Source organism: Antennarius striatus, chromosome 16 (genome assembly GCF_040054535.1).
Source record: "Antennarius striatus isolate MH-2024 chromosome 16, ASM4005453v1, whole genome shotgun sequence".
Classification (NCBI taxonomy): domain Eukaryota; kingdom Metazoa; phylum Chordata; class Actinopteri; order Lophiiformes; family Antennariidae; genus Antennarius; species Antennarius striatus.
In genome coordinates this window covers 12,026,560-12,052,540 of record NC_090791.1, presented here as the reverse complement: position 1 = coordinate 12,052,540, position 25,981 = coordinate 12,026,560, and the positions used below count along the sequence as shown (strand labels likewise).

General features: G+C 40.0%; 1 protein-coding gene across 3 annotated transcripts in view; it reads left to right on the top strand.

Moving 5' to 3' along the window:
• The window catches only part of cep112 (centrosomal protein 112), a 91,128-nt gene that overhangs the window by 21,731 nt on the left and 43,416 nt on the right, over window positions 1–25,981 (top strand). For 2 of the 3 annotated variants that reach the window (XM_068337778.1, XM_068337776.1), the window contains 10 exons: window positions 392–510; window positions 906–1,049; window positions 4,969–5,123; window positions 5,279–5,408; window positions 5,535–5,627; window positions 5,740–5,799; window positions 6,731–6,810; window positions 16,590–16,725; window positions 19,200–19,307; window positions 23,362–23,544. In XM_068337778.1, coding sequence (XP_068193879.1) covers window positions 392–510; window positions 906–1,049; window positions 4,969–5,123; window positions 5,279–5,408; window positions 5,535–5,627; window positions 5,740–5,799; window positions 6,731–6,810; window positions 16,590–16,725; window positions 19,200–19,307; window positions 23,362–23,544 — 1,208 coding nt within the window. The remainder of the gene's footprint in view (window positions 1–391; window positions 511–905; window positions 1,050–4,968; window positions 5,124–5,278; window positions 5,409–5,534; window positions 5,628–5,739; window positions 5,800–6,730; window positions 6,811–16,589; window positions 16,726–19,199; window positions 19,308–23,361; window positions 23,545–25,981) is intronic. The other variant, XM_068337777.1, reaches the window with a different exon arrangement.

Below are 25,981 nucleotides of genomic sequence, written 5' to 3'. Positions count from 1 at the left end.
ACGAGAGTGTCTCTGAACACTCAGTGTAAAAGCCCAAAAAGGCACAATTACACATGAGACTGCGCTGGCGTAAAGTGATGTTTTCCAGCTGTGCTGCCGAAGTTTAATAGCATAATGTGTGCCTGTTTACTCATTCACTGTTCTGTTCTCATCCTCTCTAATATTCTGTCCATATTACAAAGTGTTTCACAAGAGAGACAAACTTGCCAAAGACAAAAGCTACTGGACATTTGGTAGAAGCAGTACCTTTACTGACCTTTACTGATGTTTTTTACTCTTCGCATCAATGAGCAAGCTGTGAATGCTTGCGTGTGTGTGTGTGTGCTTGTGTCCACCCATCTGCGTAAATAACCTGAGGCAGGTTTGTGTGTCCGTGTACTATCCTCCACAGTTCAAAGTGTGCTGCGAGAATCCCAGGTCATCCACAAGTGCAAAGAGGAGCAGATCGCTGAGCTGAAGAAAATGTTGGATCAGAGCACAGACTCCATGAAAAACGACTGGGAGAAGAAGGTATGAGAAGAAAAAGTTGAAGGGCTTGGATATTCTGCAGCCCTACCTCCTGCAAGCTAAAGAGTTTTTCGGGTTACACTCAACTGCAAGCAGGCAGACTCTGCTGTACTTCCATAAAACATTATTCTTTCACACTGTGCTTAACTTATTGCAAATTTTATCACTAATAAAAAATAAATACTATTTGCCCAGGCTAAATAGTGCTGCCGCTGCAAGAACACTCGTCTTTTCAGTCTCTTAACATGAGTTGAGCAATAATGTTGAACCAAATATATATTAGATTATATAAAGGAGAATATAAACGGTGACAACAGAAGTAGCTAACAGTAATCAAGCAGATACAAGGTGGAAAATGTGTGACAGAACTTGTACGTTGTCATTCTATCCTTGTCCAGCTGCATGCTGCCATGACAAAGATGGAGCAGGAGAAGTTTGACCTGCAAAAGAAACATACTGAAGACATTCAGGAGCTGCTGGAGGACACCAACGTCAGACTGGCCAAGATGGAGGCTGAATATAAGGCCCAATCAGAGGCAACTGTGAGTACAGAATCCATAATGTGTGTTTGTGGCTGTAGGTTTTGGATTTAATTACTGACCAGTTTAAAGGAAACTTTATTTTTGTTGTATTCAATTACTGCATTTGATAAATTTGCATGCAGTTTAGCTCAAACACAATTAAGCTAACAGTTGAACAGTTCCACCCATATGTGACCACATCTTCACACCAGAGGCTCAAACTGCACCACGACATCCAAGCGTTCAGATGCCAACACCAGACTTTTACGGGATTCTGGGTATATTTTTTTATGAAGGTCTCACTTTTTTCAGCTTTTGTTCAGAAGCTTCATACGTCTTTCATACCACTAATTATAGAACCGTGACCTTCGCCACTCCGCTAATGAAGAGAGACAATCTGTAGCTTCTGCATGACAATGATTCTCATACCATGTCTTTGAAAAGTGTGTGTGTGTGCGTTAAATCTTACACCTGGCAGTGGTCACGCTCAGAGATGTGCATGCGTACACACACCTCCCCAAGCATCTGATTCTTTGATGTTTTATTTAAGGGCTTTGGTTTTGAGTAAAACTTTAAAACTACATTTAATTAACTGGGACCATCGACACCAGAGACCAGGCGAATGAACTTCATAAATAGTATTGTTATCTGTATCAACATTCAAAGGCTGTCATACATACACATATTGCTTCTGGCTTTCATCTGTCAGCAGGCCCACATTTAAGAGGCATCAAACACTGGACAGTGTGGGCCGGTTGTAAGGCCCCTCTTAATAATTAAGGACAGAACATGCCCCAGAGAATGAAAAGAGCCCTCTGTCACTGATTATTAGTGGCTCTCCTTCTCTGAGCTTCTGCTGGGCTGACCTACACACATATAAACAGACAGACAGACACACACACACACACCTTTTGTTGCAAGTTCAAAGTGGACCTTATTTCAGGTGACTTATTACAACACCCTTGTGTCGTGTTTTTTAAGATGAACCCTTTCCTGTCAGTGTGGTCTTGTGTCCTTTTACTATGAAAATTTATATCTTTTTACCTCAAAGACGTTGGTCCAAAAACCAGAATTTATTAACCACACATTTTATGCTGTTTGAATATTCGCCTCTGTTCTGATTCAGCTGTGAGGAGCTTCAGTAGCTTTGAGCGTTTGGTGTGTTTGTTAAATGATGCTATATACTTATCGGTTTCAGGCCGCTGCTCATCCCCCTGGTTGCTATGAGGCCAAGAGGGCTACTTAAGAAAAGTTCAAAACCAGGACACAATGTGAAAAGTTTGCTTAGTTCACATGCCAAGATAAACTCTGTATGATGATTTATCTGTATTCAGATAAAGTGGACTGGATCTGATTTAATAGCAGTGAAATGAAGAGTATGCCACAGCCCAGTGTTACCTGGTTGGTTTTCTATCCAAAGCAGATCAAAGATAAATATGATGTATGTTGTTATCTCTTGACTTTACTACGTCTATAAGGCAGAGCAGAGAGAATGAACAACAGATCCCACCAGACAAGAGCAGCCCGGAAGGACTGATAATAAAGATATAGTTTACATCATCTAGTGGTTATAGCTGAACTTATCTTGTCTGCTAGTTACTAATATTTTGGTACCTTTTCTTCCAAGACTGTGTGTAATGTAACTGAAATTAATTTGTCTATATATTTATTTTTTAAGTCAACAGCAGCTTACATGAAGATATAATTTTATTCTACAGTGTTTTCAAAGTTGTGTTGTGAGTTGTGACTCCATATGATACAGAAAAGTAATTTCTTTCTGTTGTTAATTGAACTTTTTGTTTGTTTTTTTGCTTTCATAGAAACTAAAAAATATCTTTAAGTTACCTAAAGTGAATTCTGGGCCCAGGTTGGGAGCCTCAATGCCCAGATCTTCTTAGATGTGCTTCATGTTGATTGAAATTTTTCTTCTGCTTTCCAGTTGTACGTCATCAGATTGTCCTTCCATTATTCATCCAGCTGATTGAAAGTGTTCAGTGTTGGTGTCGTCGCCACTTCCTCCATTAGACTGTTCCTTTGATTTATAACTCGGTTCTTGAAAGATTGCTATCTAATTTGTGTTCTGGGACGCTTCTTGGCAAGCTTATAGCTCTGGAGGCTGAATCAACTGCTCTATCTAGAAGAAATGCATCTTATACGCCTCTATCCTGTCTCTATCCTGAAACATACTGTTTGGAGACTCAGCCTGTAAGTCTCCCTTTGTAGTCAAGATTTTTCAGTGATGGAATGTATCTGGTGCCTTAATGCTGCACATTCTCAATAGTTATGTCTTTTTTGTGGATGATTTTGTCATGTTCTTTTTATAGATGGGTTTTTGTAGATGGTTTATGTAAATGGATTTTGTAGATGTCAATCAGTCTGTGGGACTTTATTGGAAAAAATTACTTTCCCCTATTTTCAAAGACACTATTCATTCCAAATCTGCGATGCAAGAGAAACTCATAATGTACCTCCTGTAGTTTGCTCTTCACACTTTGTAATTCTTCCAAAGCACCTAATGAAGGGACCTAGTTTCAGAATGTTTCCAGGTGTGTCCAATCCAGCTTCAGCATAGAAAGACACTTCTTCTCATCTCCTGCCAGAGTGCTAAGTGTCAGCACGCGTCCCAGCATAACACAACAGCCCCTTGTTCCTTTTGTTAGCACCCTGCACTGCTAACACAAAGATGAAACTCCCACCAGCCTCATACGCATCATTCCCTCCTGCCATCATCCTTCCCTCTGTCATCGCTTGCCTCTGTCATCATCCAGATGGACTAGCATGCTACATCTGTAATAAGCGCCTCGTCATCACCTTTATCAGCCTGCCCACACTGCATTCCAAGCTGCCACAAGCACACACACACACACACACACACACACACACACACACACACACACACACACACACACACACACATGTACATGCTGTGGGACTGCACAGAACTCTTTCTTCATCAGCTCTACCAGAGGACACCTACATCAGCTGGACGTTAATCTTCATCCTCGTTGAAAATCCAAAGTGAACGATTAAGATTTCAAACTAAATAAAGTTGAATGAAATCTAATTTCTGTCTCAACACATGTACTGTAATCGGTATTATCAGATTTTTAAAAGAAAAAACACACAATTTCCTGCACAGTTTTTTTATATTTAAAGTTTATTCCACCCAGTTGGGTTCGTTGTTGAACACAACAAACTTTGATGTACCTTTGTACTTCTGTGGGCAAAATGAAAATCGTACGGTACAACGTGTTTTTTTGCTTGTGAATAATGAATGGTGGTCCTTGAGATGGGCTGTGCAATGCCTTCATTTTGATGGGATGCTTGCATGAATGCTCACAATAGCCTTCACCTCACTGTGCATGATGAGTTGTCAGAGGAAGAAAGAAAACCAGATGGAACTAGAAAATAAATTAAATTGTTAAGTGATATTTAATGAAATATCAGAATTCAGATTTTGCATCCTCATGGGGGTAATAGGGATAAGTCCTACTAAAAACAATTGAAATTGAACATACCCATGAACTGAATATAATCTCTGAAATATTTTCACAAGATATTTTTGTTTTTTTGCATTAAAAGTGTTTTGAATTGATTGTTGCTACAGCATTTGTTCAGGGTTTTTTTTTCTTCGAAACACATCCTCAGAGAATTCCAGTGTAAAAACCTTTAATTCATGTAGTCATGATTAGCATGCAGTATATCCTAATATGTAAATAAAACATAATTATATTATGTAGAATTTCTAAGTTACAAGATCAAAGATGAAGTCGAAATGTGTCAAAATGTGAAATTCCATTCTTTCTTATGAGCAACCTCTTCAGCATGTGACCTCTCTATGGGACCACATGCTTTGACCCATGACATTTCTCTCAGAATGGTGGCTTTAGTGGTTCAAGCTGTTTGTTTTAGTGGTTTCTGCTGTATGCTTGTGGTTCAGGAGCAAATGAGGCGCGAGCTGGAGCTGCGAGGGAAGCAGCAGTTGGTAGAGGTGGAGAAGGGCAATGCACTGCGTCAGAAGGTGACACAGGAGAAGGCCCAGCTGGAGATCCAAATTGCATCCATCAGCCTGGAACTGCAGGAGGCCAACAAACAGTGCGTAATGTAGTTAGCAATAAAGGAGGAAAAAGTGTTTTGAAAAAAGGGATAGTCTGCATATCCAGGTTGTCAAAATCTGTCTTGTATTGGAAATATATAAAGGCGTTGGTGTGAGTATTGACTGTCTTGTCACACTTCTCACCTGTGAACAGATTCAAGATTCTGCAGACGGAGAAGAAGCAGCAGAGTGAGCAGCATGAGCAGATCGTACAGAAGTTGATGGCCAAACATGAGACAGACATGAGCCACTTGCATCAAGAGCATTCTCTGTCAGCTGCTAAGGTGCACATTACACCCTACATGGCTAGTCATACCAGCCTATGAAATAAGTTCACTTTTTAGTCACGTAAAATACAACATTGCACCAAATCTACCTTCATATTTCTCCTTTTATGTTAATTCTTGCAGGCTTCTGAGGTGATAGATGACTTAGAGAAAACTGTAGCTCATCTCAAGCAGCAGCTGCTGGACAGCGATCATCGAAGACACCAGCAAATCAGGGTATGGTTTGAGTGATGGTTGATAGGTGCATTCCTTTATTTGTTACTTTTTGAATACCATCTATGAACATGTGTAAAATTACAGAGGTTGTGTGATCTCCACTTCTTTTCAGGATCAGGGGATAAAGTTTCAGCAGGAAAAAGAGGAACTACAGATCAGCTGCGATAGAAAGGTGGTGTAGACCAGTTTTCCTTCCGCAAAAGTGATCCATTTAGCTTCTGCTGCATCTTTAAAACTGCTGTGGACAAAGTTCTTACTATCAAGTAGATGTGAAAGCCTGGAGTCGTAGGCTCCTTCTGGTTGCCCTTACTTTTATTCTCTGCTCTCTTAGAATCTAAGATGTAATTAGCAGGTACAAGTAGGACTGTACATAAAAGCAATAGGGATTATAATCAAGCATAGAAACTCTATAGGACAGTTTTAAGCAAGCACAAATCAACTCGTACAGTCACTTTGAGGAACAGGGAATTCAAAGGGGACAATTTTTTTGCCAGTGTGCCTGGGCATACACTTACTGTATTTGCCCCTTTTACTCTGATCTTTGCTTTTAAGAGACCCTTCAAAGCCGTTGAGCAGCTGTAAATCCTAAAGCGTGGCGGACATTGTTAATGACCTGATCCAGACCAGACCAGTCCAGGTTTTTAAGACCTGCTGCAGCTGGGTTAGCTTGAAAGTGCATCAGTCATAATATGTACACTGGTGGCAGGCTGGCACAGGCTTATTTTACTGAAAAACGTCCTTCTGCAAGGTGATACAAGACAAAAACGCTGAAAAAGGAACTGTTTGTTCATTTTCTATTTTGCTTCCCCTTAAAAGATCCTCATTCCATTCCTTATAAGAACTAAATAAAATTCTTGAAGGAGGCCAGGGTATGCTATTTGGATAAAAGAAGGGCCCATATGGCTGCCATAGATCCGGAATGAGAGGCCCTCTGTACAGGAAGATAGGCTCTGACAGTACAACCGATGGGGTGGTAGAGAGAAGAGATGCACCAGATGCACGAGTTCACAGGCAGGACAGCTTTGCTGAGTGATGCTTGATGGTGCCTGCTGTTGCACTCACTTACACCTCTTTCTCTCTCCTGTTCTCACCCTCTCCCTCAGGTTTTCACAATCCATAGTGAAGCAGAGAAAGAGAGAACAGAGGCCAAGAGGAAGATAGCCAAACTGGAAGAGACTCTCAGGTACAAAGACAGAAGTAACAACAACAAAAAAGTATTTGAAGCCTCAAATTTGAGCGTCACCATAAATTTTTATTTGAATTTACAAAATGTTTTCATTTAGTAGTGAGAGAGTACACAGTCTCCAAAAATACTATAATTGGTATTATGTTGTGGCTTTTATTCTGTAAATTTTATCCTGTGCTTTATATTGGACACATGCTGCAAAAAAAAAACAACAGCTCATTTTGGATACACCACCCACTTAACCATTCACATAGCCGGCATCCAAAGCCAGTAGCTTGAGCCATGTTCACTTAGCTGTGTATTTTAATAGGCTTAGAAAAGTTTAGGCTAGGGCTGTCACTTTAACGCGATTAATTAATTACGCTGCAAATTAACGCGCTATAAAAATTAACGCAATTAATCGTGAGTGGCAAGTCAATGCGCAAGCATTTTAAGTTTGGCTCATTGAGGGACCCGTAGGCTGCAGTGATGTCACTTCGTCCCTGTGCCACTAGTCAAAAGCAGGGTGATTGAGGACAGAGATGGACGTGACACAGGAGAGCGAGGCAAGCCCACTCAGACCTTTGGGTGGAAAGTTTATTTATAAGAAGAACAAAGACGGGACTATCAACAAAAACGCAGTGATTCTGCGCTGCCAATCTGCGCTGTAGACGCCTCCGTCAGTCTGCCCTAGGGCAGCTGTGGCTACACACGTAACTTACCATCACCAAGTATGAATGAGGAGTGAAGGAATAATGGATGAATTTCGATCTAATTTAAAGTTTTAATTTAGCAAACAAACCTCTGAACTCTCAGATCCTTTGTAGAGAGCCAGGAAACTGTAATGAAGTTTCAGAACTTCATGCCTGTTGGACACTGCAGACAACCTAAACTTGAACACACTGCAGCCAGGCAGTACATTCCACTGGTAATTAATCCCATACTGGACCACATTATTTTGTAACAAGCAAGCTGCAAAATCAAAAGTAGAATTCAAATAGAATTGTTAAGTACATTAAAATACAACGTGTATTGAACAGGACGGTGCAGTGGGTAGTGCTATCGCCGGTCAGCAAGGTGGTTCCAGGTTCGAGTCCCACTTTGTGCGGGGTTTGCATGTTCTTTCCGTCTCTGAGTGGGTTTTTTTCCCGGTTCTCCAGCTTCCTCCCACCTCCAAAAACATGCACTCACTTTTAATTACTTTTTCTTAACTGCTGGTATTTTTTTTCTAAGCTTTCAAATTATCTGTATTTTGTTCAGATTTTTAAGTTGGTTTTATTTTTATTTCTTTTCTTTTTTTTAATTCTTTGGAGCACTTTTTTTCCAAACGGTGCTTTAATAATGAAGTCATCATTATTAAATGTCCTGAAAACAATCTTTTTATGTGTCAATCAAAGATGAAATTTATTTTTGAACACTGTTATTTTTGCGGTTTCGTTGCGTTTCCTTGTTTGAAGCAACATGACTTCAAATGTAGCTGTGTAGCAGTTTTTAATGTTCAGTGTTGAGATTGCAGTGGGACAAAGTGCCGGCTTATTGTTTGTGCTCATCATTGTCAGCCCAGCTGCAGAGGACGAGCTTAAAAGCAGCAGACGGATCCGTTTCTGAATAAATTATCCTTGTGTTAGTTTCAGTAAGGTGCCAGCCATTTCCTCGTTTATTGTTAAACACTGAGAAACAGTTGCCCATCAGGCTATTTGCTAATTAACTACTCAAGATACACACACACACACACACACACACACACACGCGCGCGCGCACACACAAACACACATGCACTTACACATATCAGTGAGTAGTGTGATGTCTGTTACCTGCTAAATGTGATCCAAAAGAACTTCAAAGTCAAAGCGAGACTGTACACAAGGTGTGTGTGTGCGTGTGTGCGTGTGTGTGTGTGTGTGTGTGTGTGTGTGTGTGTGTGTGTGTGTGTGTGTGTAAAGATGGTGAATAGATCACAAAATTAAACAAGAGGAGCTGTTCAGGGTGCCTTCCATGTACAGGTTTTTGAATCCGCAAAGGGGATCGTGTTGTAATTGTCAGTGTTTGTGTGTCCGTCCATCAGTTAGTCCGCCAAATATCTTCTCAACCATTACAGATAGAAAGATGAAACAAAAAGCACATTACTCGGGCGGCAAAGGGGATGAAAATGAGATGATGATCTTGACCTTGAGAAAACTGGGTCAACGTCAAAATTTCAACTTTTGTACACTCAGAAACCGGATAAGATAGAAAGATGAGGAAGAAGGCCAGTGATAGTACGGCCATAAATCAAAGCTAGTGCTTTGATCAATGACAGTAGGTCAAAGCACTAGCTTTGATCTTTGAAGCCAGTGCTTTGAATTCAGGGATGTCGCAGGATGTTGCAGTTTGTGACTGCCTTGTTGAAAGTTGAATCTGAAGCAAATGGACTTTTGTTTTCAGGCTCAACATCAGTGTTCATCCTGGGAATATGGTGGGAAGGTCTTGTGAAAATGATGCAAGGAGAGGACAGCAAATACATAAATATAAGTAATCCTTCAAGGCTGAAGACTTCTGTCTAACCCTGTGACAGCCAATAATAAATTTGCTTTTTTTAAAAATGTAATAGGCCAATAATGTAATAAAAGTCCCGAACCGATAAAATAACTTTTGCCTATCACGTAATAATTTATTACTTTAATTTTCACCTTATTAGCAAACGGTATTACGTTATCAGTTCAGGACTTTGGTTATGTTATTTGTCTATTACAATTAAAAAACGGGTACTTTTATTGTTATTACAGTATCGGCTGTTGTTACGTTATTGGCTTCTTCACCCTAACCCAAAACAGTCCTTCTGTTCAAGCTCAAGGGTTACCATGACCTGCGTGAATGAGGACATTCTACACCAACATCCCAGTTGTTCATGTGTAGCAGACATGCCGTTTGTCTATAGATATATTCTTTCTTTTCAATACAATGACAAATTGCTCCATCCTATCGTACAAATAAGTATTGCCATAAACATCTGAATTCTATAGCATCAACAGCAACATAAATAACTACAGCTTAACAAAGAGCAGCTTTCTCCTTTCTTTCATCCTCTTGTGCCTCAAATCATTTCAGGGTATTAGTATTGAGATGGAGAGATGCATCAGTGAGAGGAGGGGTGGGGGAGTCATCTGGGGAACAACTTGCCTCCTGTTTCACCAATGACTGCCAAGCAACAACAGACAAATTGCATGAGAGTTTCAAGAAGGGTAAAAGATAAACAGCTGGTCTATTTGTCCACGATCATTTTTTTGCAGTCCTCCTTCCTGTCGTTTAGCACCCAGCTGGTTTTACCAAAGCCACATGATTGTTGAGATTTTAGAGCGGAGTTGTTGCGTATCTGACTGTAAGTTATCCTCACTGGGTCCGTTTGTGCCGTTTGGAATGGGAGCTGGAGGGAAAGTGTGTGTCCTTTCATGAGAGGCTTGCACATGAGCTGTGAGAGTACCTGTCCAAACCTGTCTATGCTTTCATGTATGGGGCGTGTAGAACTGATTCTTTACCCCCCACTACCCGCTCAAAGAAATTCTAACTCTCCGGATTTTTTACTATTTGTCCAATTCCTTTTTTTCCCACAATACAAACCAAGCTGCTGCTGAGACTACCGCTCACCAATCATGAAAACAGTGCTGTGTCATGGTTTCTCTATCAATATGTACTGACTGCTTCAATGCGGTAGTGACCCCTCTACTCTTAAACTTATGGGATGCAGCCAGTGTATCCTTGTAAGTTGTTTTGCATGTTTGCAGTAGGGGATGAGTGAAACAGGGCTGGTGGTCCATAGAGGGATTACGGGCAACCAGTGAGTGATGAGCATACAGAGCAGGTGGAGGTATGGATCCTGAATATTAAGAACCTCACCAGGGCTCAATATTTTACTCCTGTGGCAACTCAACTGAAATGATAGGATGAATATGGGTTAAGTACCAGTTCAATATCACAGAACTGACCACAGGGACATTGTATGAAGCTCTATAATCAGAGTCTCTTAGCATGTATCATCCCATTACGTCATCAAACAACATTGAAATGTACCTTTTATAATCAGACATGCAGGCATAAATGTTACCTCACTATAAAACCCAGAGAATCTGTATTAGTAGGGCTCAAAGTTAATAGGGGTATAGTGCTAAGCTTAGTATCTGTTATCATTGTGGGAATTTCTAATGCAGCACATCTAGGCAGAGAGTGCCTAGATGCTTCTGATTGACACAGATGCTCAAGAAGAGAAAGACAAGTTCCTTTCTGAAAAAACAAAGCAATTAGCTATCTTTAAATCTGATTTTTGTAGCATCATCTCATAATGTAATGTGTCCCTGACTGATATTTTTGTGATATTTTTATACCACTCTTATTAAATGTCTTGCCCTGCCTACGTGATTATCACTCATAATAACATTTGACTTTCTCACATTACGCTAGCTCATTTACAAATGTGCACTGACAGTATGAATTATTACCAAGGCAGGCATAAGTGAATTCATCCACTGAAGTAATTCAATCATTAGATGGTCTTTAGGGCTTTCATTGTTTTATTTCAGCTTCACTTTCCATTGCAGAGTGTTTGCGGCATGTAAACACAGTACGTTTTACTTGAGGGACTCGTGCCTCATTGATTTAGAACATTATGCTGTTGTTTCCATTCTTAAAGGCAAATAGAATCTAAAAGCACCTCAAAAGCAACAGAACCCACTTCAGTATCATGTGTTGAGTAAATTCTGTTCTTCATCTCTTAACATTTTTTATATCACACCCTCTGTGCATTTAGTGTTTCTGTGCTCTTGTATACAAAGAATAAATAACATCCATCAAACTATGAACTTTACTGAAGAAAAAAAAGATTTATAGCAATATTTAATAATTGATCTCAGAACCATTTTGTGCTTTATATTTTTTTCTGTCTCTCCCATGTTGATCCACCCACGTAGAGGTACTGTTAGCCTGCACTGCACCAGATTCCTCTTAATCCTGTTCTCTCTCCGTGTGGTGTTAAGTTGGCTTTGACACTCTAACTAGTGAGAAGGAAAGTCACTGGTTTCATCCCCAGTGATGATGGGAGTGCAAAAGCTTCAAAGGAGATCATATGTAGACATGAATTGAAATGTCATCTGCCACAGCAACTTTCTTCTCCTCTGCAGTGCCCAATGATCTGCAGCTAATACAGCTCTTATCTTTTCATTTTCATTACCAATTAATACTTTGGTTCAAGAAAGGCAGAAAGTAGTGAAGTGTGACCACCTCAGTTACCAAAAGTTTAACACGATGCAGTTCAAAAACCAGAAATCTTCAGCTTTGCTCTCATTAGGACTAAGGACAGCAGGAAATATTCACATTTTCTACCACGTGACCAGTGAAACTTTACTATGTTTTCTCAGAAATGCAGCAATTATTTAAATATCAAATTAGCTTGCTAATAATAGTCCATTTTAAATCTATCAAGCTGGTGCAATTATTGAAAGAGATAAATAAAATACCAGGAAGTTAAGACTAAAAGGTTTGTGTTGATGCCACTGTGTTTCACATACAGTATGTGGCCATTTTCTATCACATCCTGGTGTGAAAATTTTTGTAAACAGTCGACCTCTGACAGCAGTTTTAAAGCCATTAAGCAGAAACTGTTTTCTGCTCCCCTCTGGAATCTTTGTACACCACTCTTTAATATGTTCTTGCCCTTCGCGGTCTCTCCTTTGTATTCAGATATTTGTGGTTTCTGTCTTTATTTTATTTCTCTTTCTGTCTCTCCAGTTCTCTCTCTGGGGATGCAGATGAAAACCAAGCCTGTTTTATTTTTTTGTTCAGAGGGCGCTGAATATTCCAGTTTTGCATTTTACTCTCTTTTTTTTCTCCAAGCCCCTTTGATGTGTCTGTGGATTCGTTATCATTCCATTTGGATGAGCTCACAGACGCAGATGCACGGGCACATGCACTCTCACACACATCCCATGTGCACTCTGTCTCTCACTCTCTCTCTCTCTCCTCTCTCTCTCTCTCTCCTCTCTTCCTCGCTCAATGTCTTTTTATACTAGAGACCAGAGGCATCCAGATGCAAGCCTGCATTCTGGTCTGTTTATCAAGCTTTGCACTGCTCCACCCACTTTCAAGCCTGCACAATTCTTAAATACTCTGCTTACATGAAACGAATATTTGCATAAGCAATTACAATTGGCTCTGTGTACGTTTGTTTAATGTGTACTCCTGTCTTGACTGTGCTTCTGTGTAAATATTAATGCAAAGAAGGCTCCTTGTGTCTGTCTGTATGTCCAACATGCATAGGCGGCATGTGGCATCATGCGGTTTGGGCAGTCCGAGGAATGTTGACATCCCAGCACCCCTCCTGTCTGCCAGTCCGTTTCACCATTTCTTGCACAAACACTCCTTTCTCCTTGCCACCCTGTCTTCCTCCCCTATAAACAGTCATTTAGGATAGACTTCCTTTTTAGAAAAGGCACATCTTTAATTTGAGCCTCCTCTCCTTCCACTTTACTGACCAGAGATCCATTTAAAGCCAACGGGCCGCCCTGGTGCTGGCACCCCTTTCCTTCCTTACCCTCTTTTGATTTGCTCCGCTAGGCCTCCCTGATCATTTTTTTTCCCTCTGTCCTCTCATCTCACCCTCATTGCTGTTTTATTGATTGTGACATGCTGTCTGTCCCTCTACTGACCACCTACGTAGATGAAATACTTTTCAAAATGCACAGTAATTTTCCTAGGACATGCCAAAGCTGCTATGTGTTCACCTGCTCTCTCCAATACGTTTCAGTCTGTCAAACACTTAAAGTTAGCTGCACTGACTTTTTTTTAACATATCCTCGGAGGTATAGGCCCAGCAGCCAGCTCCAACTTAATAGTACAGCTTTCCTCCAGCAGACTTTGAAACTGTGGCTCGGGAACAAAGGCCTATGTACAAGCACATGCACACATTCTCAAGTGAGACACACACCCAATTCATCTCTGCTCTGCCTTGGAAGTTTAAAAAACTTGCTATTTCTGTGTCATCCTTTTTTTCCAGCCTCCTCTCTGTTTAAGTCTGTCATTCTTTTTTCCATCTGAGTCTCAACATATCCTTTGTGTCTGTCTGAGCCCGGAAGCCAGTCATGCAACGACTAATTAATAATTAGAGAGTACATAAAATTGGGAGGGGAAAAAAAAACAATTCCTTCTACGTTTGATGTCCAACTTCAGAGAGACCAAAATTACAAAGAGATCACTATAAAGGGGAGAGAAAACTTGCAAATTCCTGTTTCAATCCTCTGATTTTGCTTTTTATTTCTTTTTCTTTTTTTCTTTTTGCTGTTTTTATCTCCTCTGTCTTTTTGCTGGATTTCTTTTCTTTCGTCGTACTCTGTTAACATTTCCTCAGAGTGGCTGCTTGGGCTTGGGTAATGGGAAGTGATAGATCACTTGATAAAAATGGAAACTTTATGAATGTGTGTGTGTCAGTAATGACTACAGCTTTTTCCAGAGATACACAGAACAGAAAGTTTGGAGTTACCTGTTGCATTAATGTTTTCTTTTCCTTCTGTCACCATTTTTTTTAGCATTGATTAAAAGCATCATCATATAGACCCCTAGTTTGTTGTTCATATTTGATCAAGTTTTGGTCCCAAAAAGGAATAATGAAATGAGTAAAATGTCAATTTTGTCAATGGAGATGATCCTGTAACCATTATCCTCAGAATGCCTGGACAACAAAAGTCTTAGTGTTCTTGAATTATTACTGAATGACAGGTGGGTTTACAATTGCCTCTAAATATGTAATATAATGATATAATATTGAAAAAAATTCATACTGTTCTGTTATCTTTCTATTTTCTAATTTTAATATTTTTTTTTTCCTGGACTACACTTCTATTTTCTCTTTCAAAGTTTTAAGACTAGATTAGCAACAGACATGCTCATTCTTGTTTATTAAAAATCTTAACGTTCCACATTTAAAAGAGAGTCATGTGTTTAAATCTCTGAATTTTTGCTGCGCTTCTAACATCTTCCATCAGTGACACAATGGCTTCTTATTCATTTATTTAAGTGTTACTCAGGTGTATCAGTCTCTTTCTGTTTCTTACATCCTCAGACTAAGACAGACATTTGAAAATACAGAGCATTCATCTCAACCGTCAAACCAATCACAAAGCAGACCCACCATGACTTGTGACATCACGAACAGTGTGGGATCCAATCCTGGTCCAATATTGAACATACATTAAATAAAACATAAATGTTGAAATGTGAATTACCTCGGGCGATTTGGGGAATTTTTTAGCTGTGCAGGGGAGTGTCTCAGTTTTCTCAGGAACTACTCATCCAAAGGGTTTGAAACTTGTCACTGTACTTCTGTGGGTCCTCAGCAAATGTGAAGTTGATCAGATGAAGGACTGTCGAAAAGAAAATAACAGACAGTTTGGATTTTTTAGATAAGATGTGTTAAGCCTGTGTTATTTTCTAATAACTTCGTCTAACTAGTTTAAACACTCAACCACTGAAACAGAATATTTCTTCTTCCTGCTTGTCAGCCCAAATGTAAAATCATCCCCACAGCGTCAATTAGGACAAAAGCAACACACACATATAGACACCAACAACAACATCACACCAGTATATTTTATACCAGTCACACATCACATTAATATGTTTTGCCCCTCACATTGTCATTGTTGTGCATTAATAGAAGAATGGTCTTGCAAGAATTTTGGGGCTGTTCTGTGGAGCTGGAAGTCCACAGTTTTATTGTTGCTTGAATATTCTGTGAGAATATGTGTTATAGTTTTTTCTCTTCATTCACTGTCTTCAGTGGGGACCACCCATTGGCATTATTATCATACAGCACACATGACTAGTGGGGACTGCAGTGAAAAAGTTCATCCTGCTTTAAAGGCTTTTTGTGTAATCTATTAGGTCCGGACTAGTATGAAACAATCTGTTTATATTTTTAGTTGTATTCAGTGTAGCTCCCAGCATGGAATGTCTCCTGTTTAGATATATTTCATATAACACATCATGTTATTAGAACATAATCATTGTATTTTTGTAGAGAATGTACAAACATTTATCCAGACATTCCTATATAGACAGGTTGTAGGCATGGACATGCGATAGAAGCATTTTAAACTAGAATTCATGTGGAACTAAAAATTTCAACACAGTAAACATTCATGACAGAATGATGAAGTTAGATTGTATCTTACATTTTTATGCTCGCTGGTACAGCACATTGGCATAATCACTATGACTGTAAATTTCAAATGCAAATTCTCAGATGGTTTACAAAAATAACTCCTTCGTTTTCCTCCTTCGTTTGCATATCTGTCTTCATGCTCCTTCCATCCACTCCAACTCACTCCTGTCTCCACACACTGTCAGTGTTAGGCTTGACAGCTGCTTGGTATTTCTGTATATGATGTTGTGGCTAGGCCTCCCGGGTGGAGGCTGACAGCACTCAGTATGAAGCTGTCCCTTCTTAGTGTGCCTGTCAATCCGCTCAGACTGTAGGCACAATGTGACCTGACATTTTCCAGGAATAGCGGGAATGTACCTGTACATCGACAGATACACACCGGATAACTTGTGGGTTGATGGATTTGCCACGTTAATGTGCTATCACTCCACTTTTCATCAAACTCACAGAAATATTTGGATGTGTATCATGTACGTATACTTTCTTCTTTCTTTCTTCCTCCTTGAAAGCACTTTGTAATACCATTTACAGTACAGTGTAGCATTGTCCAATCTGCAGTACTATTTTTTTTTACTTCAGATACATCTCTTTCTCTTCCTTCCTCTCACCCAAGGGAGATGGAGAGCCAACTGGACAGAGCCAGGGAGAGCCAAAGGCAGCAGATCCAGCAGGCAGACATGGCACTGGAGCAGTTCAAGAAACAGGTGGAGCTCAGCTCTGAGAAAACATATGCTGATATGAAAGTCCAGGTACACTACTTATTACATAAATGTTCATAAAAGTACAAAAACATTACACATTCAATACAAACAGGAAGCACTGTTCACTTAGGCCTGAGGTCTATCAAACACACATGTTCCTTTATCATCCAATACATTTTCTTAACCATAAAGAGAAATTCAGTTGGAGAAACATACAAACACACACACACGTACACGGTGGTCACAGTGAGATACATCCTGACAACACATGCAACAAGACTCCCTCCAGCAGCTTCAAAATTTCTCTACACATCTTCCTCTCTCCCTAACTCCCTCTCCATCACCACCTCCTCTTCCTTCTCCTATGCTGTTCTTATCCTGAAAAGTCTATAAGCAGGAACCGAGAACGTTGCAATCCCTAGGCAACATTTAAAAATGTGATTTTCCAAATAAATGAATGATTAACATACTCTATTCCACATGTTGACCTGACTTTTCTCAGTGGGTGTGACTTGGGACAGTTGAGTTTCGATGGAGAACAGGCACATCATTCTCATAAGCAGCCAAAATAATTAGTCCATCAGGCCAACCTAACAATCTGTGCTTCACACAGCGTGGGCTGCTTTTCATTTGGACAGTTCTCCTATCAGTTCATGCTAAGTTGTAAAACTTCTGATACTGTTTCACAAGTCTGTTTGCTATAGGCATTTTTGTCTATCCTAGTTGTCTGCAGCACTGACAGCACTGAATTTAGTCTTGCATCTTTTAAATGGCTGCAGATTTGCAGGTTTTAGTTGCTGATTAATTTGGTTAGTCAGTTTAGTGAGGAGACAAATTTGTGCATGAATGTTTGTGGGCACACAAAGCAACCTGCACAACCCCAGACAGAATGTTAAACGTATGTTGTGTTGAGAAAAAGAGATAAAATATGCAGCTTTTGCATCAGGACCCTTAAAAAGACACCCAAAATATGGAGGCATGGCTTGCCGTTTCTTTGAAAAACACTCACAGGTGCTCAAAGACTTTCAGAAAACTAAAAACAAATTTCCTAGACTCTTATGTTTTGAGATTTGCACTTTGAGCACAACAACGATTGTTGTTCAATTTCCATACAAACAGACAGAAACCTTTGCTTTACTTTCTACATCCCCGTATCTTGAATTCAAGGCTACATGTGTTGGTTGAGTGGATGTGAAATCATGTCATCTTTTCTTCATGCTTCTAAAAAATGCCTGTAGTTTTTGTATTTTTTTCCCCTTCTTCCCCCTTGCTCCTTCCTCCTGTCATCATCCCTCTGTCTCATGCTTGTTCCCTCTTTCCCAATGAGCCCCCGGCATCCCAATCTCCAATCTGACTTTATCCTCAGCCCACATCAAAGCCACAGGAGGGAGGGAGCCGTCTCTTCTGCAGCCATGTCATCCTCTCGCTCTTTCTCACTCCCTACCCCACTTTTTCATCGTTCCATCACCTTCTCTTGCTAAGGCTTTAATGTTGCAGAAAGTACTTCAAAAGAAGTTTCTTAACTCCCGTTTTCATCCTTCCATCTTTCCTCTCATCATCTCCTCTCTCTGTGTCTGCAGATGGTGTTATATCTAAATGGATTATCTGCATCACTCTCTTCTCTCTGTGTCTTTCTCTCATTTAAAAATCAGCAGCCCACTTAGATGACACTTAAAGGAAAGAGTCTGCCCTATTTTGGTTCCCAAAAAAAATCTAATCTCTGTTGCGTGCGTAGTTCAAAGCAGGCTTCACCATTTTAAAGGGATTAATCAAAAGACGTTTAGCATTTTCATGCTACAACGTTACACACGACATAGCCTGTATACAGAGGAATTCTGCAAATCACATTTCCAATTGTTTGGAATTTCATCACCTCGGTAGAAAATATGAAAAGTGTTGGGATTAAATGAAGCTGAGTTAAATAAATAGCTCGAATATTTTCAGATCCATTTTTGGGTCGAAAAACACAGAAGTTTCAAGAAGCAGCACCTTCCTTGTTTATAGCTACATTTTATATGTCGGTATACTGTATATCTGAGTCCACAGCCTGAACTGATTTTCTAGCTAATTTGAATATTGATGATCTACAGATATTACACATTCAAAATTAATTACACTACGGTGCTTTGATTAATAAATTAATATATTGAGGTACTGCTAGAACAATATTATTTCTATTGCATATGATGTTAAGAATGTTTTTTTTCCCCTATGGCAGTTCATTAACTTGACATTAAAAGAAAAATGTAACAGAAGCATCACTATGCTGCAGATGTGTGGTGTTATGTGTCAAATCATGCATGAATCAGATTTTGTGTACTTATCTATTCATCAACTAGTCCAATGAAAAAAGCAGAAAGAAATCTTCTGTAATATCACATTTTAAGTAGGAGATTATGTGTGGTTGAAGTGTTCCAGATAGTAAACCCGGTCCCAGTGTTTTTACTCAAATATTTAATAACATACATATTTGACTGTCAATCAAAGTAATATTAAACTTTTTTATATCCTTGTGCTTCCAGATGGAGAAGGTAGAGGAGGATCTGATCCGCTCCAAGTCCCTCAGGGAGAACCAGGCCAAAGAATTCTTACAGCAACTTGATGAACTCAGACAGAAATATGAGCAACAGGTCTGTATTAGTTTGTTTCTTAATGTGTACCTGTCTACCTCTATCTGCACGTAGGTACTGTAATTTATTTCCTATTATTATTATGTTCCTGATGTTGCCATTGGAAAGCCTCTCTTGCCTCATTCATCATCATCATCACATTGTTATCCTTTTATTATCAGTGAATACTTGGAATACATGTCATCCATTTGGAATATTCGTAATATTATTTCTCATCTGTTCCATATGATTAATCTCTCATGATAACTGACACACTTTAGATTGGAATGCAGCACATTACATTTCCTAAATGTTGCCAATTGAAAATTACAGTAATGCAATCTGTATAACAGATACACTGTCCTCATGATCAACTGATCTTAGTCTTCTTTGATTGAGAGTCTAGAAAAAATCTGATTTATTAATTGGAAGACATTTCTTATAGGACAACAGATTCAATTAAATCAAGGAAACAGATTCGATCGCTGCCGGCCAGTTTGACTACAGGTATATGAGGCAGGGAACCAACCTCATGTCCTGTGAGTGGGATCTTTATTCTTACACAATGGGGTTCAATGGGGTTCAATATGTTGAACATGGCAGATATTTGAGCCATGTAATACAAGATTAGCACTCACATATCCCTTCTTTCCATTAAAAACAAAATTCTAAATTTATTTAATTCTTCCTGTACTTGGCGTTTGCGTCACTGAAAAAACATCTCTTTTTCCAATCTGTACCCACAGCATGATTTGCAGCCACCAAGCTAGCATCAAACCCAAAAGATTTTATTCATTTTTACACTAATTTCAGGCCCAAGTGGCATTTACACTGTGTCTAATTTTTTTTAAGATTGCATAGAATGTAACATTAGTGTTATTCTCAAGGACAGAAAGGGCTCTCTATTATAATTATTGATTTGCTCCGTGGCTGAACATTTTGTTTGTAATTGCAGAGGCATTTATTGACAAAAGATTTATACTTTTCCATTTATATCTTTTCATTGATTTAAATGGAATTTATAATATGTTCATAATATCAAAATGCATTTAAATGTTCCGCACACATGTGTTTGGAAGGAAAAAAATTGAGACATTCACCTTTTTAACTCTTCCAGTAAAGACAATCTGTCACAGAGCACAGACAGAACCTTTTAAACACTTTATTTTCTTAAAACAGATTGTATGTCTCTCCTAACGATATTTCCATCCCTCTGTAACAGTCCGCTAACTGTGAAGATTTTATCAATGCCATCCTCAGTGCATTGTTCTGAGGAATCTCATATTCCATTTCATCTGGAAAACAGACGTGTAATAAAAGCGTTTCAGAAAATATTCAAGTGACAATTATCTGCTAATACAGTGGGTGGGGGTGCAGTTGACAGTTGAAGCCAACTACACAAGGTTAGCAGCAAATCAGGAAGGCTTTTGTCTTGAAGATAAAAACATAGAAAGATGAAGGGCCTGTCTTTATGATGATGTTGATATGAGCGCTGCTGACATTTGCTACACAGAAACAGTAAAGAAAGAAGTCGAAGAAATATGTTCGTATGCACGTGGAGATGTGTGATTATTCACAATTTACTGCCATTTTACATCATGTAAACTTTGTTTCCACACACAAATATGATAGCAAGTACTTCTGTTCAGAGAGATTGATGCCACAAGATTGCATGGGTCAAGTTTGTTCATTCAGATGCTCACAATAGAAGTCACCCAATGGCAGCTTCAATCAGACTTTAAAGGGGTTCTGTGTATGAAGGAGTTGTTTTCCAGCTGACCTTCCTGGAAGCCGGACGTCATTATGTCCAGACAAAGTTCTCTTTATTTCTCTTCATGGCATTGGGGTAATGTATTAAAAGTTAAATCACAACCTTGAGAGTATGGAAATCCGAACAGTGTCACACTTCAGATGTTATATTGGGAACATAAATAAGAAAGTGGTTTAGATACTGTGCAAACTAATGTATACTTACTGTATATCACAATGTCAATCAACATCTTCAAACAATACAGTGAGGGCCACTCATGCCATCGTTCTCAGCTGAGGCCAGTCAGGGCATCTGTTCTTGTACCCCCCCTCCGCCCCCCAAGCCAAAGTGAAAGAAGACCATAAGACCATCACTTCTTTGCTGTCCTGTCTTATTGTGTGAGCAATACACACACAAGCAGCCAAGGCTGACGGAGTCACGCTGTGTTGAAACAACTGACCCTATTCGTCTCTACGGAACCAAGCTGTGCTATAACCAGCTCAGTCTATCCTCATAAACATCACGTCGGTCTCCTTTAAGAGCTCCAGCACCCAGCATCCTCTGCTGCACACTGGCGTTTATGTGATGTCACAACCAGGCTCATGCTGGGTCTGTTCCTGTCATCTCCTCTCATCTCCATCTTTTTCTTTAGCTGTCTTTTTATAATGGATCTATATTGCCCATATTTTTATTTTCATTTTGCTTCAGATCCACTCTTTGCTGCTAAACCACCATGGCCCGAGACTAAACGGGAGTGAACAGTAAGCTGCAGCGTCCTTGCCCTGTTTCTGTTTCCGCGTGTCCTGATGTCCTGCTGAGTGTTCAAAGCAAGCGCTTGCTTATCGATCTGCTGCACTATCTCAGTGTGCTGTATAAATCTGACTCCCCATGTGGGACAACATACTCTGGCAACGGATCTGGTTTGTATCCATTTTGTCTTGAATGCAAAATGGAGATGGTGACAGTATGTCTGTCTCTGGTACAACAACATCAGCATCTCTAGCGAAAGCAAGTGGAAGATGATGCTGACATTCTACTTATAGTGTTTGTCCATGGTATTGTAACAATGTAACTTTCTCCGAGGGTATACTGGATGCGTGTCGGCCATCAGACGGTCATCAGCTGAGCTGCGGAGATAAAATACATTTTTTATTCTGCTGTAATTTAGTTGCTTTCTTCTGAGGGCATTTAGCAAAGCTTGCCTGCCAGAATTAAGTGCCTTTTGTGTTCTGATGGGGATGGAATCCGGCTTCCTGCAGATAACCCCTCCTCCATCACCTGCCCTTAATAGCTTGCAACATCCAACGTTAGGGTAATGGATGGAGCTTGGCGTTGGGCATAGGGGATGTGTATCTCCACTTCTCTGGCAGGCAAGGTAGGGTGCCGTCAAGCACTATGTGAAGGGGATTAGTTTCAAAGCAGGGAGACGAATGGGGCCCCAGGCCCCCGCTGTCCTTTCTCAGCTGGCTGGAGCAGCACAGCAAGATGGTGTGGGGGTCAGCTGTCCACCCCCTTCTCCACCCCTGCCATGGGAGAGTGGAAACAGAACAGAGCTTGAAGCTGGGACCTCCGCTGCAACACTCACTTCCCAGCAGGTGATTTCATTCACATTTGTCCTGAACTGCAGATGACAGGAGGGTTAAGACTGAAAAGTTGGAGAATTCCATTAAAATGTGTTATTCTTACACCATTATGTTGTGTGTTTTGTTGTAACACCAATGAGACTGAAATCTTACTAGCTTCAATATCAATAGTCATTTAGCATTGTCTCAAATTCTGCTTTCTGCCCCTCTAGTTTTTGTTTTTTTTCTGATTTGAGGTAATAATGACTACATGGTCAATGCCTAAGCCGATTTTCGCATGCTGTCAGGAGCATAGCATGAGGCATTGGTAGTTACTGCAGCCAGATGGCTAACCCCTGCCAGCTTGAAGGGATAGCCCAAGCTAACTGCTCTTTTGTATGCCGATAGCAAAATAGGGGGACAGATTTGAAGAGAGAGAGGAGTTGGGTATTGAGGATTGGTCTGTACAATTGTCAGGAGAGGTGGGAGGGCGGTGGAGGAAACCAGATGTAAACACCTCACATTGTGTTGTGCTCTGACAATGTTAGGAGGCGGATAAACTTTTCTCGTTCTTTTTTTCCCCCATCTTTCCTACGAATTTCCCCAATGTGGTCAGACGCATGGGTGTTCCAGGTGGAGATGAGGGGTAGATGGAATGGGGGTGAAGAAAGGTTGAGTGGATCGCTGGAAGTTGTCATGACGACAGGTTTGCTCTGAGTGTATGTTGCTGATGAAGTCTCTCTTTGCCTGCTTGTCCAATCAGATGGCTGAGCAGCGCATACAGCATGAACAGGAGAGGACGTGGCAATTGCAGCAGCACAGCGCGGAAAAGGACAGCTTGGTCCAGGAACGCCAACGGGAGGTGAACAGCCTGGAGAAACAGGCCAGGGCCACCTTGCAACAGCACCAACAGCACACCCAGGAGTGGAGAAAACGGGATGGTCAGGTAGGAGGTCTCCACTGATCGGTGTTTGTCCACACACACACTTGCCGACCCACTGCCGTCTGCCGGACAACCATTTTGGAGTTTTTTCCGCTGATGGTTTCCTGGGATTTGAAAACCTCAGTGGGTAAAGATACTTTTTACTTACATAGTATCAATATTTTTGTGAATAATTTGATGGACAGCTATTTAGCCCGAGCGCAATTTTGATTTAAATTATTACCGGAAACTTTATTTCCATAAGAACAATGACGCAGACAAGAGTAGACTTAAATTAACCCAAAAAAGTCAAGCTGTGTGAACTTATTGCATTTTTTTCTGACGTTTTTCAAATATTATTTTTACCGTGGTAGGGCTTTCTTATAGAAAAGTAAAGGCTTGAAATTCAAAAACCACAGGAAGCTGGATGAAGAAGGGGGATATCTATTCTATGGCATGCCAAGCTTTCATTTAAACAAAAAACCGGATTGGAGTTTTCTTTTATTTTCAGCTGTATAGTTGTAGACTAGCATCAAGCGCCCTGTACTCCCGCCGAAATGTCTGAATGGCTTTCTCTTCTCACTGCGGGTAGCCTTTAGAAAATGGTAGTTATTCTTTTATTTCACTATTGATGGCCACAATGACTGTATGCCATTATATTAATACATCCCTGACACTTTCAGTCTATTCTGTAATAATGTAGGCAAACACGCAGCAGGTCTTTATCTCATAGCCTTCTCTCTAACCTTACCTTTCCACAGCCTGGGCTAGCTTGGCGCTCTGTGGGATGCCATTTGACAATCCAGCCCCCAACTGGGTATGTCTTTGACTGTCAAGGCTTTCTGATTAAATAGACTTTCTTGGAAAATTTAGTTTTTCATGCCAGATTTTGATAGGGTTTTTTTTTTTACAATTAATCATTTTGTTTCCATTTTGATATTTTTGTTCTTGTTAGCATTTTAACTTTCAACTATAAAACTACTTTGGAAGTTCCCACCAAGTTGTTTGGTTTTGTTTTTTTAAAGCCCTCTGTTTCCAAGTCAAATATGAAAATATTTTTCACCCATAATCTGTGTGACGGATTGAGGCATTTATTTTGTGGAATGTTAGATGTCAATATTTTTTTTCAAAAAAATAACTGTAAACTGCGTAGTGTAACAAATTTCCTCTCTATATTCTCTTGTTCCATATTTTTATGAAAGTCCTTTCACAGTACTGTTGGTGCAAGCCTATGTGTTTAGTTTTCTGCAGATGACAGCACAACAGGACTTTCCTACTATAACATTCTCCAGTGCATGTCAAAATAAGGTGTAGTTTGACAAATCAAGATGAGACGGAAAGCAAACTCATCGCATATTTTCAGTTCCTGTTCAGTCGTGCAGCGTTTTTATGTAGAGATCACACGCTCTCCTAATGTCAGATGTTAAAGCAGCAGAGTCAAAATGTCTCACTAGGGCCTTTGACTGACAGAGGACACAGTTGTGTGGGTTGTGGGGTTCGTGAGCTGGTTTGATTTCCTGTGTGAGCACTGTTCCACAGATGTGTCGCTGAAATGACAAGAAGCTGGCACACCAGGAGCATATATATATTAAATATGAGATTTTTTTTTCACTGAGCAAAGCCACTTATTACTAAACACTTTTTGATCACCAATTTTTTTTGGTACATGGCAGTAAAAGTTATGAGTCTATGAATTGAATTTAAAAAATCTGAAGCACTTGCTGCAAGTTTCACGCTACAGCTTCTTTTCCTCTTTCACTACTCTTCTGATTCTGAGGTTACCACAAATTCTTTCTCAACCCTTGAAATAACACACTGCCACCACATGGGTCAGATGGACGAAAATATTATCAAGATATGTCAGTAACAGACAACCCAAATATATGCCTGTTGTGGTTATTGAACCCAGGCCTCATTATTTTTGCCTTTCTCCATCTCACACTTTCTCTCAGTCTTCCTGGAATCAGTCAAAGGACAGTTGCAGCTTGGAAGTTGGCAACCAGAACAGAAATTGTCAGCTATATATTCATATGATGAGTAATCCCCACTCATCTCCTTGATGTGGTGGGACACTAATAAATAGCATTCCTGACTTCTGCCTCGTGTTTGTGAACGAGAGCCAATGAGTCGGAGCAGCTGTTGGAGGGAAAAACTAAAACACATACACAGGGACACATTGTCTTCATCCCACAAGTTTGTTATCCAAGAAAATCTGGCTTCACCCATCACGAAGCCACTGCACATTATAAATGCAATAGGACTCATCTGCTGTGAACATGGGATTTCTTTTGTGTTTAAGATGACCGAGCCATTCAATATTTGTCAACATTCACACTTCAAGTTATCATTCGTTTTCATTTGCTGTGGCATTACTAATGAAAGAATTAGAATTAAGCTGTTGGATTCAAGGCCTTTGAGGGTATTAACCGAAAAAAAATTCCAGCCTCATAGAAATGAAAGT